At 39.4% G+C, this 18,611-nt stretch overlaps 1 protein-coding gene across 3 annotated transcripts in view; it reads left to right on the plus strand.

The window, feature by feature from the left end:
• The window catches only part of pam (peptidylglycine alpha-amidating monooxygenase), a 60,177-nt gene that overhangs the window by 22,182 nt on the left and 19,384 nt on the right, over nucleotides 1-18,611 (plus strand). For all 3 annotated transcript variants that reach the window (XM_082540178.1, XM_082540180.1, XM_082540179.1), the window contains exons 4-12: nucleotides 4,167-4,224; nucleotides 4,691-4,778; nucleotides 7,387-7,478; nucleotides 7,689-7,772; nucleotides 13,372-13,420; nucleotides 13,601-13,668; nucleotides 14,410-14,490; nucleotides 14,580-14,656; nucleotides 17,732-17,835. In XM_082540178.1, the coding sequence (XP_082396304.1) occupies nucleotides 4,167-4,224; nucleotides 4,691-4,778; nucleotides 7,387-7,478; nucleotides 7,689-7,772; nucleotides 13,372-13,420; nucleotides 13,601-13,668; nucleotides 14,410-14,490; nucleotides 14,580-14,656; nucleotides 17,732-17,835 (701 nt within the window). The remainder of the gene's footprint in view (nucleotides 1-4,166; nucleotides 4,225-4,690; nucleotides 4,779-7,386; nucleotides 7,479-7,688; nucleotides 7,773-13,371; nucleotides 13,421-13,600; nucleotides 13,669-14,409; nucleotides 14,491-14,579; nucleotides 14,657-17,731; nucleotides 17,836-18,611) is intronic.

Genomic DNA, 18,611 nt, shown 5'->3' on the forward strand with positions numbered 1-18,611 from the left:
TAAAAAAAAAAAAAATTGCTAAAAGAAATTTAATTTGTAGTTCTAAATAAACTCTAAATGCATTTAGAACGTTTTTTACTCACTTTGTGTCTCTTCCACGATGTTATTTCTCTCTCCAACAACATAGGTTACAATTAGATTAGCATGACCAATTATGCAAATTAGGTGATGACGTCATTTAGCGACTTCTAGCGACTTTTAGGACAACCAATAGCGATTTTCCTTACTGAGGAGTTGGCAACACTGGTCCTAAACTCCATCCCTTTCAAGTCCCAAAGTCAAACAAACACTGCAGCATCACTGAGAGTTAAAAACTGTCTAAATTCTTTCATCTTTAATAAAACGATCAGCATTGCTGCTTTGCCAGGTGTAACTATGAAGTTTAACATCCAGGCATCCATGAAAACAGAATTTATTACATTTAACGGAGTTAGAAGTTAGCGGAAGTTAGCTCGCTACCTAAGCATGATATAGCATGTTCTGACTGAGAGATTTCTGAAAAAATTCAAATGTACAGCTCTGCTATCACTTCCAACATAAATGAAGACAGAAAACGAAACAGCAGTGACGTTTGTAAGGTTACTGAAGTTGGGCTAGGTGGTATATAATGATGTGCTGCGTGATCGCTAGCGACACAGCTATGTTAGCATAACATAAACAGTGAAGCTAGAGGATGAACGCTAACGCTTTTCCACTCGATAAAAGTTAACGTGAAGGTTCCTGATGGTTAGAGACAAATGCAATCGCATGGCAGGATGCTGTAAACGGACCAAACTTCAGTTAGGAGAACAACTGAGATAATCCATCCACAATACAAGGTTAGTCATTAATATACTGCAACAACATGGGAATAGAGCAGCTGTGATAGAATACAGCATTAATGAATCAAAGGTACAGAAGTGGAGGAAACAAGAAGAATGAGTTGAATGAAGTTTGATTTATCTGACTGCTTTGTTTCACTTAATGTGTCTTATAATCCCGTGCACCTTATAGTCCGAAAAATACATATTTGATTTTTTTATTTGGCACACTGCAGTTTAATGTTGCAAAGCACCTCTTTTTAACTTCAGTGGATATTATACATGGTTATGCTCAGGATATCTCAGCCCATTTCTACTGGAAATGCCTTTTGGTTAAACTTTCAGCAAGGAATTTGCATTTGCACTGTTACATTTCTATATAGCTTTAATGCATCTAAAAAACGGCTGCTTGTTTAAGTGAAAATAAACGGATGGCATTTTTTTTTGTTGTGGAGTTGTATTTTGTCTCACATCAATTATATCGTCAGTTATATCGTTATCGCAAATTTTCAAAAATATATCGTGATAAATATTTTTGGCCATATCGCCCTGCTCTAATAGCAACTAGGGCTGGGCGATATGACCCAAAATTCATATCTCGATATTTTTTACCTGGACGGCGATATAAGATATATATCTTGATTTTTTTTTTTTTTTTAAGCCATAAAGTAAGAACAAAAAGAGAGTTCTTAGTAGAGATGGACCGATCCGATATTACGTATCGGTATCGGTCCGATACTGACCTAAATTACTGGATCGGATATCGGAGAAAAATAAAAAATGTAATCCGATCCATTAAATATCACGAAAGCACCTCACAAAACTTGCAACACGCCGTAACTCACCTCAGAACGTTAGCACGTCGGAGCAGTATGCATCACGTGATAGAGCGGCTGTGGCATGCGGGACCTGTCGGTGGTCTGGATAGCATGTGGAGCTTCGCTAGCAACCCGGCATTTCATCTCCGACAAAGTTATCCCCGAGAGAAGTAAAGCAAGTGTGTAAGTCCATCTCTGAATGTTTGTAAAGCATTCCTGCGTTAAGCTTAACAAACGACTGCCTCTTCTTGCTGCTACTTCAATCATGAAACTGCTTAACGATCAGCTGATCGGCTTTTCTGTCGGGAGTACGTCTCTCTTGTTTGCTTTTGGCCCACTTTGCACCAGAAAGAGGAAACCAGCGGCTGAACAACAGCAGCACGTTTAAGCTCTATAAGCTGTTGTTAGAATTTATTTAATATTACTTTCTACTCGAGGATCTTTTTCTACATAGCTGACGGCTGGTAACTGTGCAGGGGCGGATCTAGCAAAGTTTAGCCAGGGGGGCCGATAGGGCATTAACAGGGAAAAGGGGGCACAAAGACATACTTTTCTTTCTTATTCTCATTTAAAATGTCTAGCTTTTAATAAATAATTATCTGACAGCCAAAGTTTTAATTTGATGCAAAATGAATAGAAGTCCATTACTGTATATAGTAACTATTAAGTCTAATATATATATATATACCCTAGTAAGCTATAGTACTTTTTCCTTTGTGAAGGTACCATCTGTGCAGTCTGCAATTTTGTTGAAGAAAGATGTTGAATCTATTTAATATTTCTTGAAAAATAATTGATTTCTGTGCATTTTTTTTTCCACACTGCATCAAATTAAGGTTGATTACGTCGATTAAGCATCATGAGGTGGAGCGTGAGGGGTGGTTCCCTATTTTTTATTTATTTATTTTTGTTGTTGCTGGGAGTTGGAACCCTATTAGTTAGGTTGCTTAATATATATGCTAAGTACTCTTTAAAATACCAGAATAGGGAGGATGGTGTAGGTTTAAGTTTATTAGATTGATCAGTATTGCTGAACTATGAAATATTTTTTTGGATACAGGTATAACAGAATAGCTTTAGTGTAGTTGTTGTTTTAAACTTGAGTATGAACTTATACAAAATGCAGCAAGATATTTAAAAAACAGTTTTGTTGATTAAAAAACACTATATCGGATTCATATCGGTATCGGCAGATATCCAAATTTATGATATCGGTATCGGTATCGGACATAAAAAAGTGGTATCGTGCCATCTCTAGTTCTTAGTCAAAGCTGTGTCCCAGATGTCACACAGGCACTTTTATTAACATAGAGCATAGATGTACATAAGATTTACTCAAAAATAAATTATGAGCATTTATTAAATAATCATGCTCCATAAATAAAAGAAAACAATGTTGTTTTTGTGCATAACAAAAAGCTCACAATTGTGCAGTCAAAATGTAAACTAAAAGACGCTGAGCATAGTAACAAAGACAGATTTCACAGCTGCTCTGTTCCCAACTTCTACTGTGTGACTGACAGCATTGAGTTTGAAATCCTCTTCGTAACCACGTCTCTTAACAGGTGCCATTTATAGTCCTTATACACAGTAGGGTAATATTACGTTGAAGCACAGTACGTATCACTCCGCGAAGGCTCCTCGGTAGCCGTAATGCTCTGACAATCCATCAAGCGGTGCAGCACCGTAGCTTACCAAAGTCGTACTAAAACATTTTTGACAGATTGCTGAGCGCTGTGTACCACATAAAATCGGTTCGCGGCCATCAAGCACAAACAGAATTCATACATAAGGCGCGCTGTCAACTTTTGAGAAAATGCAAGGATTTTAGGCTGTGCAGCGCCTCTGGGCTGCATGGCGTTAGCGTGGTTAGCTCGTTAGCGTGGTTAGCTAGCTAACACGTTGACGGCGTCCAGCCCCACGCACGGGGCGATGTGCAGTAACCCTGACATGGCAAATCTCCGTTAACATCTTGTTGCTTCCTGCAGGTGAAGCGATGGGGGAGGAGGGGGAGCTGTGTTCAGTGAAGGAGGGGCGAGGCCGAGTAACGTTGCGTAAAGACAAAAGTGGACGAAAGAGAGGCAAACTTGCGGCTCCACAAGTATAATTATAACGTAACATAGACTATATCGATATAAAGGATATTGTCACACCTTATATCTCGTATAAAAATATATCGATATTTTTTAAAAACTCGATATATCGCCCAGCCCTAATAGCAACATCAAGAAGAAGTAACACAAGAAGTTCGAGAGATGTGGAGTGTTAAAACAACATTGGTCCCCATGAGCACAGTGACCTCTGTGGGGCAGTGACCCCCCAAACTAGGTGAGTGGCTTCAGCAGACCCCAGAGTGCAGTCCTAGATACTAGTCAGGGTCCTGTCTAGTAGAGGCTCTAAGACTGCGCTTTCCTGGACGGAAATCTTGGATATCCCTCCTGGGATCTGCTGAAGCCAAGGGGTATTAACTAGTGTGTGTGTACGTGTTTGTTTATTTGTTTTCTCCATTTAGGACTCATTGATGTCATTGTTTTCCTTAATATTTCAGTCGGACACTTACCTTTGCATGGCATTTCCAGTTCCAACTAGGCAAGATGCATATATTGGTGAGTTTTATCTTTTATTAATTTATTATATATTATAAAACCTACAGTGATTGGCAATTACAGAAAAAAATGTTTCTAGCTGACCTATAAGCTGGATACAAAGTAATAATGACAAGTTCAATTTATATCAACAGTTGAAATGGAAATTTTAAAGGCATCATTGCTATCACATGGTGTCACCATGATTACCTTTTGTATATCTCCTGTGTAAATTTCTTTTCACAATATAATATTTTATTAATTTCACTAAAAAAATTTGATAAAATTTCATATTTTGAAACATTTTTCAGGGAACTAAGTCATTGCTAGCTTTAAATTAATTAGAGGGTGGTGATGATCTTTCTCCAATTGACCAGTCTGATGTATTTTCAAAGAATCAGGCTGTTAGTCGATAAGGCGATTTGTTATGTGTGAACTTCACTGTCAATTTGAAGTTGAAATTTTTAACCAGTGTTTTTCTCTTCAGTGGACTTCATACCTCTTGCCAGTATGGATACAGTCCATCACATGCTGCTGTTTGGCTGTCAGACCCCTGTGTCCACCAACAGCTTTTGGTAATGCCCAACTTTAAATTAATTTTGTTAGTGTTTTTGTTGTTAGGAAAAAAGCCAGGACCCAGGAACAAAAAAAGGACCTTGCGTAAGAAGTGCAAGTTAAGCCTCTTTTTTATTATTACCTACTCGAATAGATTTGCCACAGTTCTCCATGCTTTTCAGGGGTTTCTATTAGGTCATAGTACCAGGTACTGAAATACTATCTGCTCAGCTGGGTTTTTAAAGTGATCAGAGCAGGTACTAAAATGTGACGTCGTCAGACTGCATGCCACCAATTGGCTGGTCAGTGTCGCCACTTAATGAGTCACGAGAGCATCTTATTCATGAAAAATCAAAACCACCATTTTTGAAACCCAGCAACAGTTGTAATGGAAAAAACTGTAATCTTAGACTATATTCTTATTTAAATACTTAACCATTATTAAAATAATGGCTAGCTGTGAACATCAGCACAGATCAAATCTAGTTTTGTTTAGTGCACCAATAATAGCTTTTTATTTTAGTTACCCACAACCACTGACTGTGGAAATGTAAATGCAGCATAAAAAAATGACTTAAGCAAGCATCATCTTCAAATGTAATATGAATCCCAAACTTGCACCTAGCTCTCACAGGCCTGCCATTTCTCTGCCCATTGGCACGAGAGTAGTACCCCTTCTAGCTGTATATGCACCACCAGCAAGGGAGTGGTCTCTGTGTCCCCCTTTGGGAACCTAGAGGCACCCGACCCTCAGAATGAGGAAGCCTCAGTCCCTAAAGGGGCTCCACTGGCAGGGATACGCTATTTTACCTGATATGTTTCCACCTAAGAGGCCCCACTTAAGCTCTATTCAGGTTGTCAGTCCAAGAGGTCTCTCAAGCACAAAAACTTTCTCTCTCTGCACACAAAAGTATTTTTTTACTGTCTCAGGTATAACTCCCAGTTAGCATGTTAGATGTTCAAGGTACCATGTCAGTTGTTTTCATTATTGTATTTCATTGCTGTTCACCAAGAAGGTGACTCCAACAATGTTCAAATGTTACAATCAATAAAAAATGAGTATTCTTCTTAAATAATTGTAAATTCTCAGCCTGCAGGCCAAATGAGCCAGGTTAGGCAGGTGATACCTTTCCCTGCAGACACAGTGACAATGCCTCACCTACAGTGTTGCATGTCAGCTGGTAGCTCAGCCCCTCCTCAGTAGCACGCTTGTGCCCCTTTCTGTGAGTGATGACAACTGTTGCTGGTTCAGGCTTCCCCGTTTCCACAGAATTGTAAACATTACTGTGAGAAACCCTTTAGCAGTGATTAGGTTTTTCAGCATTAATGTGAGATTTCTAATTTTTGAGATGTTGTACAAATGGAAGAAAGCTCTCTTACATATTTGTCTCATATGCACACTTTTTTTAAAAAATTTATACCCTAGGTGCATCTATTAAGAACCTGTGTGCACAGGATTTTTAACATAAATTATGTTTTTAGTGTTAAACTGTAATTATTCTTGTTATCCATGAATTTTTAAATGTTACTATTTCCAAAAATAGCAAGGAAAAAGTAGTAAAGCATATGATGCCAAATTATAGTTATTCTCAGAGAAATCCTGTGTGCTGGCTCAAATTTGGGTATAAAAACTAGACTTCACTCTGTGTCAAGACTTTGCCTTAAAAAACTAAGAAATTAATGTTTTTATTTTAAGTAAGTTTTTGACAGATTGATAACATTTTCCTATCTTTATGACAGGTGCTCTAATAAAATGAACTGTAGATCAATTGAGTCCTTGGCTTGAATATTTTTTCAAATAACTAAACTAAACCTTGTTACTAATTCTGACAATGTAGTTTCATCCTGGTAGTTATATACCGTCTATGACTTCAAAGTGAAAATGCTTAGCAGTGGTTTTGACTGCTGTTTTTGCTTAAGGTACATATGAAAAGCAACATGTATTCACAAACTAAAAAACATACAAATTCTATTGGACAATTTTCTATTAGGTTATGTCTTTCTTAATGTCACTGTAAATTTACCTTATAGCTACACTGAATACATAATGTATGCTGACTGCAAGCAGATGCTGCAAGATCCAATGAGAGAGAGGCAAAGCTTAGTTATTTTTGAAGTGTGCAGTAAAGAGATGGTGGATATACTGGACAAAAATTCTTGAATATGTTGCATGAATATGAATTTGATAAGCAGAAGAAAAAGCAGAAGAACACAGAGAAGTTTTGAATGGATGTACTGAAGGAGGATATGTAGAAGGTTGGTGTGGGAGGGGGATGCTAGACATATGCCATGATGAGATGGAGCCTGGTCATTCACTGTGGCGACCCGAAAGGGTGCAGCTGATGCAACATGGTTCTTTTGATTTGATGCTATACAACTGTAATTTGGCCGTAGAATTGCTCAATGACAAATGGTCAACCTGTCCTTGACTTAGTCTTACTATTGAGTTCTTAATGACAAATATTCTCGTATTGTAATATTTGTAATATTATTTGCTTGTGCGTTTGTCTTTCGTTATGTAAATGCCTCTATATGCTTGCTCCACAGCAAATGGCTAAACTGGAGATAGTTGTTTGTTTTGTTCTGTAACTGCCTTTGGGATTCACTGTTTTGTGGTAATTCATTAAGGGACTGTGGCAGTGTGCAAGGCACTTGTGAGGATGAAGCAGCAATTATGTATGCCTGGGCTCGAAATGCACCACCTACCAAATTACCCAAAGGTATGTCTATGACTTTTTCTGTATTGAAATGCTGCAGTGAAAAGGGGTGGAGTTTTATTTTTGACATTTATGTTAAAAGAAGAATCTGTAGGTTTTATGTATAATATTGTTATGTAGTGTATGCTACTCATTTTTTTCCCTCTTCTTTTACTGTTTATATTCATGAGGTCTTATGTCCATTGTTAACCACTATTCTCTGTATTTTATCAGATGTTGGCTTTAAAGTTGGAAGAAGTTCAGGAATGTCCTACTTTGTACTGCAGATTCATTACGGAGATATTAGTGCTTTCAAAGGTGAGTCCTTTTGAAACATAAATATAATGTAATAAAAAATATATATTATGTGCTCAAATTAAGCAGCTCAAATTAAAGCAGCAGTAATTCAGTAAAAATCTGGAAAGATCCAGAGTTTGAAAAGAAATTTTAAATACTACACTAAGACCATTCACCTCTGAAATAAAATGTTGCAATCTTTTATACCAAGTGCAATAACTTCTTCTAGTGTAGTGTAGTGTATATATTATTTCTGATATTTCTTTTTTTGTTTTTATTGAGCATCAACAATGTAGTACAAAGACATAGATATAGCAAGGCCACAATGCTCCTTTATATATATACTCCACCCCAAGAACATATTGGACACTGATCCAGAAGGAAAAAGAAATTAAAATAAATAAATGAATAAAGTGAATTTAAATGAGGTACAAGGAAGTTCACCATTTTTGAAGATGTGCCCTTAAAGGGGAATAGTTTACACAAAATGAATCCCAATCACACAGAAAAAAAAAAAAAGGATTTACGGCAGCTGTCAAGCATCTTTCAGGTGGATATGGTTTTAATTTACTCTAAATGTTTTAGCAATGTATCCCAAACAGCAAAGAATCTCTCCTTCGACCCCTTGAGAGCGTACTTTATCTTTTCCAACTGTATAAATTGTGTCAGGTCACTAAACCACAAAGCCGCTTTGGGTGGCTTTTTTGACTTCCAATGCAAAAGTATCCTTCTGCGTGCAAGCAGTGTAGTGAAAGTGATTATGTTTTTATGGCTCTTCCTTAGTGTTCTATATCCTCTCTCTGTGACACCAAATATGCCCATAACTGCATTGGGTTGAAGCTCAACATTCAATGCCTCGGACAATGTTTTGAAAATTGTTGACCAGTAGGCTTTTAAAGTTGGACATGACCAAAACATATGTGTTAAATCGGCAGAGGGATTTCTACATCTCTCACAGCATCTCTATGTTTGGAAATATTTTGGTTAGTCTTGCCTTGGAGTAATGAATGCGGTGTAGAATCCTGAACTGCATGATGTTTAATTAATTTGGCACAGAAAGTGCTGTTGTTTACTCTTAAAAGGGCGCTCTCCCAGGTCTCCTCCTCCAAAACCATCCCCAGCTCATTCTCCCAGTCTGCTTTGATCTTTGGCATTGTTATATTCTGAAAGGAGGCTATACAATTACTAATTCTTGAGATTAGGCCTTTAGGCTTAAATGTCAGTTTCAACAGATCATCTAGAGCAGTAAGTGGAGTTATATTTGGAAAGTCAGGGTTGTGATGCTGAAGGAAGTGACGAACTTGGAAGTATCTAAATAAGCTGGGCCGAGGGAGGTCAAATTTGTGTGATAAATCCTGAAAACTTGCCAAGACACCGTCTATATTAGATTAGATTAGATTAAACTTTATTAATCCCTCGGGTGGGTTCCTCCGGGAAATTCAGTTTCCAGTAGCAAAGCACCGACAGAAGTTGCATGTTACAGATACATTAAGGGGAATGAGAGTAAGGATATAAGCATAAATACACCATATATACACATATACACATATATAGATACAGAATATACAATATGGATAAATAGGATTGCTCATTTGAGTGAGTATATTGCACAGTGATTATTGCACAGTCAAATATAAGAAAAAAGACAAAACAAAAACAAATATTGCAAATATTGCACAGTGTAGAAAAGCACCTACAGCTCAGTTGTTCCCGCCCTCCCTTGTCCCCCTGTTTCTCCTCCCTCTCCCCTCCAGTGAGGAGTTAAACAGTTTGATGGCGTGTGGGACAAAGGAGTTTTTAAGTCTGTTGGTTTTTGACTTTGGGAGAAGCAGCCTGTTGCTGAATAGGCTCCTCTGATTGTTTACGACCGTGTGCAGAGGATGCCCAGCATTGTTCATAATGTCCAGCAGTTTCTTTAGTGTCCTTCTCTCTACCACTGTCACCAGAGTGTCAGTGGTAGAAAAGTACTCCAGCAACCACTGACTGGTAAAACATCCTCAGGAGTTTCCTGCAGATGTTAAAAGACCTCAGCCTCCTGAGGAAGTACAGTCGGCTTTGGCCTTTTTTATACAGGTGCTCTGTGTTGCATGACCAGTCCAGTTTGTTGTCCACCCACAGCCCGAGGTACTTGTACTTGTTGACCACCTCCACCTCCTCCCCCTCTATCTGAACTGGCAGTGGACCTGGTCTGGACCTCCCGAAATCCACAACCAGTTCCTTAGTCTTTGAGGTGTTGAGTTGCAGGTGGTTTGTGTGACTCCATGCGACAAAGTTCCTCACCAGACTCCTGTACTCCTCTTCCTGATCATCCCAGATACACCCCATGATGGCCGTGTCGTCTGCAAACTTCTGAATGTGGCATAATTCAGAGTTGTAGCAGAAGTCAGAGGTGTACAGGGTGAAGAGGGGACAGCACAGTTCCCTGTGGTGCTCCTGTGCTGCTGACCACTGTGTCAGACGTGATGTCCTTCAGCCTGACGTACTGTGGTCTGTCGGTGAGGTAGTCGGAGATCCAAGCCACCAGGCAGGGGTCCACCTCCATCCTGTTCAGTTTTTCCTGAAGCATACAGGGCCGGATGGTATTAAAGGCACTGGAGAAGTCAAGAAACAGGATCCTGATCGTGCCTTTTCCCCCCATCCAGGTGTGAGTGGGCTCTGTGTAGGAGGTACAGGATGGCATCCTCCACTCCGACACCCGCCTTGTATGCAAACTGTAGTGGGTCCTGGGCATGTTGTACCTGTGGTCGGAGGAGGTTGAGGAAGAGCCGCTCTAGAGTCTTCATAAGATGTGACGTCAGTGCCACCGGTCGGAAGTCATTCAGCTCATTGGGCCGGTTCTTTTTGGGGACCGGGACGATGCAGGATGTCTTCCATAGGGCGGGCACTCTCCCCAGTCGCAGACTGAGATTGAAGACTCGTTGTAGCGGCTCCCCAAGTTCAGCAGCACATGCCTTTAGCATCCTAGGACACACCTTGTCTGGGCCTGCTGCCTTTCTGGGGCGAAGCTTCCTCAGTTGTCTCCTGACAAGGCTCTAAGAGAGGTGGCGATGCAAGATGCCGCTTCAATTTGGCACCAGTCTTCATCAGGGGTATTGAGCCAGTATATGATTTTTTTTGAACATTTGAGGACCAATAGTAATGGCGGAAATTTGGAAGTCCTAAGCCGCCTAGGTCTTTAGGCCTCTGTAACTGATCCAGACATATTCTTGGTTTTTCCCCATCCCATATAAATGAGATAGAATAGAATAGAATTCAACTTTATTGTCATTGCACATGCACAGGTACAGGGCAACGAAATGCAGTTTGCATCCATCCAAAAGTGCTTTAGTGATATAGATATATTACAATATATATTAACAATAATATAGATATGTAAGTATATTACAGAAATGGGTCTATTATGGTATGTATAATGGTATGTATATGGTAAGAGATCAGAGCTTTATCAATAGATTTAAAAAATGATTTTGGAAGGTAAAGTGGGATACACTGAAAAAGATGAAGAAACTTTGGGAGTATATTCATTTTTATACAATTTACCTTCCCTGCAAACGACAAATGAAGTGGCTTCCATTTCTTTAAGTCTGATTTGACCTTTTCAAATAACGGACAGAAATTTTCTTCATAGAGATTATGCAGATCTCTTGTTATATTTATGCCTAGGTATTTGAAGCCATTTTTGGCTGTTTTGAAAGGTGCAGCACTATTCTGTATTTGAAGAGCCAGATCGTTAACAGGATAACATTCGCTTTTACTGAAGTTCAGTTTGTACCCAGAGAAGGAGCCAAAGCTGCTTAAGGTGTGAATAATATCGGGGACAGATGAAACAGGATCAGATACATACATTAACAGATCATCTGCATAAAGGGACACTCTATGCTCTTTATCCATCCTATGGATACCCGCAATTGATGGCAAGGTTTTGAGTGTAATAGAGAGGGGCTCTATGGCCAGGGCGAATAACAATGGACTTATTGGACAGCCCTGACGGGTACCCCTTGTCAACTTAAAATAACGTGAACATTTACCATTTATGATTATAGAGGCTTTGGGTGATGTATATAAAAGTCATTTCTGATATTTCTAACATTAGTTTTCTGTTGTTTTTCAACCAAACACACAGTTGTAGGTTCTCTACATTTAACCTTTGGTGAATCTCTCAAACCTAAATACAGTATTGTACAAAAGTCTTGAGTCACCAGTCATTTCTTAATATTTTGCTAGGAAATGGGGAGTAGGTGCACAAAACACTGTTTTGTGCTGCCTGTCTGCTGACGGCCTCCTATAACATGCTTCAGCTTCACTCTACATGGATGCCTTTGCCTTTCTGCACGCCTTCCTATCTGAAGAACTATAAAATTTTCCTACTTGTATAGTTAAATAAATATCTACTATATTACCCAAAATGATTTATCATTAGTGGACAATGACAGTAGGTGCAGGATTTGTTTTAGAACCATTCCTTTAGCAAAAGAAGCAAGGAAACACTTCACTACACATAACACTTCATTACTGGCAAATTGTACATAAATGATCAAAAATAAAAATATTATTTTGCATAAAAATGTTCCCCATGGATTAACATTTCTCCTCAACATGTTTAGGACTGAGCTTAAACATTTCATACTTTCTTTAATTTACAGTAAATGCATCAGATTGTATAAAATTTGTCATGAGAGGACCACATATCTTTTGGGAAAAAAATCAGCTGTTAAGAACTTAGAAAAACAGATTTTAAAAAAGTATTAAAATATATAGTTTATAAAGTTTTTATATCTACAAGAGACAAGGCAAAACTGTTGGTTAAACGGTGCACATTTGCTCAACCAAGTGATTTCTCAGAGATGCTATTCTTAAAGTTTTAGCTGAGCTTCCACTTGCCAGTTTTATTAAACTGGATTTGACACCTTCTCTTCTTTATGAAGGCTTTCCTTGCTAACTTGCTAAAGGAGTTATTACAAACTTTCACGCACTACAGTCCATCTTCTCTATGTCACACAAGTTGTATCTAACTTGGGTACCACCTAAATTTGGTAAAAATTTGTCAACTTTCTTGAACACTATTAGCCTCTGGCCTTCTAGCCTGGGCTGATCAATTTGAGCTAACCAAGCAAGCCAAGGAAACTGCTGTTCTGTGTCACTTGTTCATTGACTTCAATGGGCCACTATTTTTAATTATTGATATTAATAATATTGGGCCATTGATATTATTAATATTGGCTATTTATTGATCCCTCTCTATCAACATTTATAACAACCAATAAATAAAAATTTATAAAGTAAACAAAAGTGTTGATTTTGCATATTTGTCCACCAGATGGTGCACTGCAATTTGCCAGTTGCAGCACCTGTGTTTGAAATGCCAAAAACACACCAGCTGATATGAGCAGAGTAGTGCAGCGCATGAATGAGTAAATAAAGGACTTCACATAATGAGTGTTTGTTTATGTTTTGTGTTGGAAAGAAAAAGAAATTGTCTGATACATTAGAAGATCAGATTTTTAAAACACCAAACATCAGTATCTTCTCCAAAATCTACATTGGTTAGGCTCTGATCATTTATGTTAATCGCAGCGTAACTGTATAAATATCATAGTCCCCTCTTATTTGCCTGTTGCAGATCACCATAGAGATTGCTCAGGACTTACTTTAAGAATGACTTCTAGGCCGTAAGTAATGAGTTAAATATATCAACTTTTCAGTTAATAATGAAACAAAATAAATTAGAAGATGTTTTAACAGTTGTTTCTTCAAGACTGCTTTCTGGTTGAGAACATCAAAGAATATAAACATTGATAACCTGAAAAAAAACTTTTTTGTTTTTGTCCTTCTGTTGGACTTCTAAAAAGGCAGCCATTCATTGCTGGCATATATTTGCTCATGTCTGTGGACACAGTTATCCTTCCAGGACAAAGAGGTATGCTATAAGTCTTTTAACATAGCACAGTCCAACCTGCAGTAAATCGTGTGTTTGTGTGTGACAAAGTCTCATTTACGGGTTTATGTACTTTGTCATATAACAAAACTAACTTGGATAGCGTCTTTATTTGTAAGTAACAAATTGAATAGGTTGATTTTGTTCATCTGGACGTAGCGTTTCGAGAAATGTTTCATCACTCATCCAAGTGACTTCTTCAGCCTCAGCTGACTGCAGGTTTTCCCAACCTTATAAACAGTACATTGCACATTTTCTTCTGTGATTGCAGCTATTCTATAACTCTCTGTGAATGGTACTCATGGCCATTGATCTATCGTCTATGATCAATGGTTGTTGATCAATGGTCATGAGAATTTCCATATTAATGATCAAGGAACTGACCTCACAGCCCAGTGTTTGTTTAGTGGGCTGGTTTCAGTTATTGTGCAATATACTGTTTATAAGGTTGGGGAAACCTGCAGTCAGCTGAAACTAAAGAGGTCACTTGCATGAGTGACGAAACGTTTCTCCCTTTGAATATACTATGTCCAGATGAACAGAATCAACCTTTTGGAATTTACTTATCTGGATGATTGAGCATGCATCAAGACAAATTGAATAAATATTTAAAAGTAAAGCCAGCTGTTTCAGTCTGTTCACAAATGCTTGATAGAATGCATGAATGGATAAGTCAGAAGAAAAGTGATGCCTGTCCTGACTTGCTTTGCTTTCCTGTGTTAGTTACAGATGCAGATGTCGCATGCGATTATACTTCATATCCAATCTACCCATTTGCCTTCAGGACCCACACACACCGCCTTGGTGAGAAAAACAAATAATTTTCTAACTTTTTCAGATCATTTTTTTTTTATCAGTATAAGTGTTAGTATGAATTAGTCTGTTTTTCACAGGTAAAGTGGTCAGTGGCTACAGAATCCGAGATGGGAAATGGACCCTGATTGGGAGACAATCCCCTCAGCTACCACAGGTAGGTCATCAAATCAAAGGCCCATTTTTGGGAACCACACAGTACTGTGCTTGAGCAAACTCTCATTTCTTTATATACTGCTCAAAAATATGTTTCTAAATCATGGTTGGCTTGGGGATCAAATACATTAAATAAATTGAAGGAACACTTTTAAAGTATAGTATCAAGTCAATTAAACTTCTGGGATACTGATCCGGGCAGTTAAATATTAGAAAGGTTGTTAATCAATTTCAGCTGCTTGATGTTGGTGAAAAGAACAACAGGTACACAAAAGAGGGTCAAGAATGAGACAAGCCCCAAAATGGCAATGGTTTTCCAGGTTGAGGGCCCTGACATTTTTTCCATCCTCATCTTTCCTGACTGTATATATACTTTATATCCAGGTGATACTTAGACTTTAAAAAATGTTGGATAGATAGTCCAGTTCCTCTAGGATGGCCCGTTCATATGTGCCATTTGCAAAGGTTTGCTGTGTTTCTCAGCTTATTCTCAAGAGCATGAAGGAGAAAGGCAATTACTTTAGGAGAGCTGGGGAGTACAAGTTCCTTACCCAATTATAACTGGTATGTGTTCCTTTGTACAAGAAGGAACAGTATGAGCATTGCTAGATCCCTACAAAAAGATCTCCCACAGAGCATTGGTGTGAATGTCTATTACCGGAAAATCAAGCCATCCACATAATGTACTGTAAAAGAAAACATGATTCACCAGACTAGGCCACCTTTTTTCCATTGCTCTGTGTTATAGTTCTTATGCTTTACAATGCCCATTGTTTGTGCTTTAGAGGTGCACAGGGTTCAGCATGGGAACCCTGACTGGTCTGCACTGTGTATTCTGATACATTTCTATCAGAACCACACTTTTTTTGGCAGTTTCAGCCACATTCGCTCATCTGTTGGATCAATTCACACAGGCCAGTCTTTGCTCCCTATGTGCATCAGTGATGTACATGGAGTGACACATTTGGCTGCCCATGACCTTGTTGCTGGTCCTGTTGGGGCCGAGAGGGCCAGGCTGTGGGTGTGGACTCAAATGCAGACACAGAGGGAGGCAAAACAGGCGTGAACACAGTGCTTTATTTACAGTGCCTAGTGAACTTACAAAGCAGGAAACTATGAATGCTATGAACTGAGGGGCCAAACTATGAACATGAAACTCTGAGTGCTATGACTAGGTGCTAGATTTCACCGATGGATCCTGGGAATGGAAAAAGGGGCACCGGCTTGGATGGAGGTACGCAGTCACTATAATGAGAGGAGACAAGTAGTCAGTGGCAGTCTAGTGAATCACAGCTGAAGGAGTAGACTATGGTGGTTAGGGCTTACGCGTTGCAGGTTAAAGTGTCATGTGATGAGGGGGTGTCCAAGGGGTTCCGGGTGAGGAGTGTCCAGAGAGGATCCAGAATATACTTGGAGTGAGGGACTTTGCAGGGAGGCAGGCAGGTGTAGTCCGATGATGGAAAGGAAGCAACCAGATGACAGAACCAGCGTCCAGGCGGAGATGTGAGTAGTTTAGCTTGGGAAGTGCGACTGCCAGGTGGGTCCTATGACAAAGAAAACACGGTGAGGAGAAAAGCAGTAGTTAAGGGCTCTCACAAGGGCTTGGCGGCCTAGCACTAACGTGAGTTAGCAGAAGATCTAGCAGAGGTCTGTTGTGAATGCTGGTCTTATATGCTGGTGACTTGATTGGAACCAGGTGTGGAAGCTGATTGGAGTCTCTGCCTGAAGGTGGAGCCCAGCGGAGTGGAAAAACCCCGTACTCACCCGGACCATGACAGGTCCACCAGTTATCTTTCCTTGGACCACTTCTGATAGATACTGACCACTGCAGAATACACCACAAGAACTGCAGTTTTGGAGCTGCTCTGATCCAATCATGTGCGCATCACAGTTTGGCCCTAGTCAAAATCTTTCAAATCCTTAAGCTCAGCCATTTTTCCTGCTTCTAACACATTAAGATTAAGGACAAAATGTTCACTCATTAACAGAAGCTATGAGCCCCCGCATCCTCAGGACCTTCTATCACTGTGCCATTGAGAGCATCCTCACTGGATGCATCACCACCTGGTATGGCAACAGCACCGCCTACAACTGCAAAGCTCTCCAGCGAGTAGTGCGGTGCTCTGAACGGATAATTGGAGGTGAGCTTCCCTCCCTCCAAGACATCTACAGGAAGCGGTGCCTGAGGAAAGCGGGGAGGATCATCAAGGACTCCAGTCACCCCAGCCATAAACTGTTCAGACTGCTTCCATCAGGAAGGAGGTTCTGCAGCATCCGGTCCCGTACCAGCAGACTGAGAGACAGCTTTTTCCATCAGGCCATCAGACTGCTGAACACGTCATAGACACCTCAGCTTCACTACTGGAACTTCAACATTATGCACTCCACACTGTATATAAATGCCACTTGTTTTGCACATATTCAACTCTGTATATTTTATATATTTTATTATTATTATTATTATTATTATTATTATTATTATTTTATTATTATTTTTTTTACTATTTAATTTGTAAAAATCTTTATACACACACACACACACACACACACACACACACACACACACGTAGGAAAATATTTAGTATACACATCCAGAAATGCATACACTATTATATATTGTACATATATTTATTAGTTTCAGGTTGGCCATTCTTGTATTTTGCTCGTTTGTGTTGTTGTGTTTGCACATCTCTGTTGCTTGTGGGGCTCGCACACAAGAATTTCACTCGCATGTGCTGTGCCAGTGTGCCTGCACATGTGATGTGACAATAAAAGTGATTTGATTTGATTTGATGAAGAGATTAATCTGTTACGTCAAGACACAACTCTAGCGTCTAGGCACTGTAAGTAGGTGCCTTTTTAGGCCTGAATAATGTATACAGCAATTTTAAATACCTTAACAAACAACTAAAAAATTGTCCTAGGTACAAAAACTGCAAGAAACCTAATGTAAAAGCAGGTCTTCTCTTTCTTTCTCTTTAATGCTTTCTCTCTTTCTTGCCCACGTTGTCTGTTTCTTTTCAAGTACAGTTTAGTTTTCTCTTTGCTCACCACTGACTGATTTTTTTCTCTTTAGGCTTTCTATCCTGCTAACAAGCAGGTGACTGTGAAATATGGTGATACCCTTGCTGCCAGATGTGTGTTCACTGGTGAGGGTAAAACCTCAAAAACTTACATTGGGTGAGTTCTTCAACCTAATGTAACCTTAGTGAAAAAGTATTAGACTTATATCCATTTACTGTTTTTCTCAATATGGTATGCACTGAAGGCATAAAGAAACCAAGCATTAAGCTTCCAAGCATTAAGATTTAAAAAAGCACTGTGCTAAAATTGTATTGATCTTAATTTAAAAAAATGTCTCGTACCAAAGTCTGCCCTGCCTTTCCACATAAGAATGTATCTAGAATGTGGGTTTTTTGTATGTGCCTGGCCCGTAAGGCCAGCTAGTATATGGTAAAATGGTAAATGGCCTGTATTTATATAGCGCTTTACTAGTCCCTAAGGACCCCAAAGCGCTTTACATAACCAGTCATCCACACACACACATTCACACACTGGTGATGGCAAGCTACATTGTAGCCAACAGCCACCCTGGGGCGCACTGACAGAGGCGAGGCTGCCGGACACTGGCGCCACCGGGCCCTCTGACCACCACCAGTAGGCAATGGGTGAAGTGTCTTGCCCAAGGACACAACGACCGAGACTGTCCGAGCCGGGGCTCGAACCGGCAGCCTTCCGATTACAAGGCGAACTCCCAACTCTTGAGCCACGATTGCCCAGTAATTGCACTTGCCTTATTGAAATGAATGAAGGCCCAGTAATGCTAATTTCTTAACATGGACTAAAGCTCTTAAGATGCAACCATCTTATTTCTTTCACATTTTAGTTTTGATTTCATCTGACATTTACAAATTGTAAGATGATTAAAAAAGGCTAGTTCTAAGTGCCCTGTACTG

This window comes from Aulonocara stuartgranti (assembly GCF_965226115.1).
Source record: "Aulonocara stuartgranti genome assembly, chromosome: 7".
NCBI lineage: Eukaryota > Metazoa > Chordata > Actinopteri > Cichliformes > Cichlidae > Aulonocara > Aulonocara stuartgranti.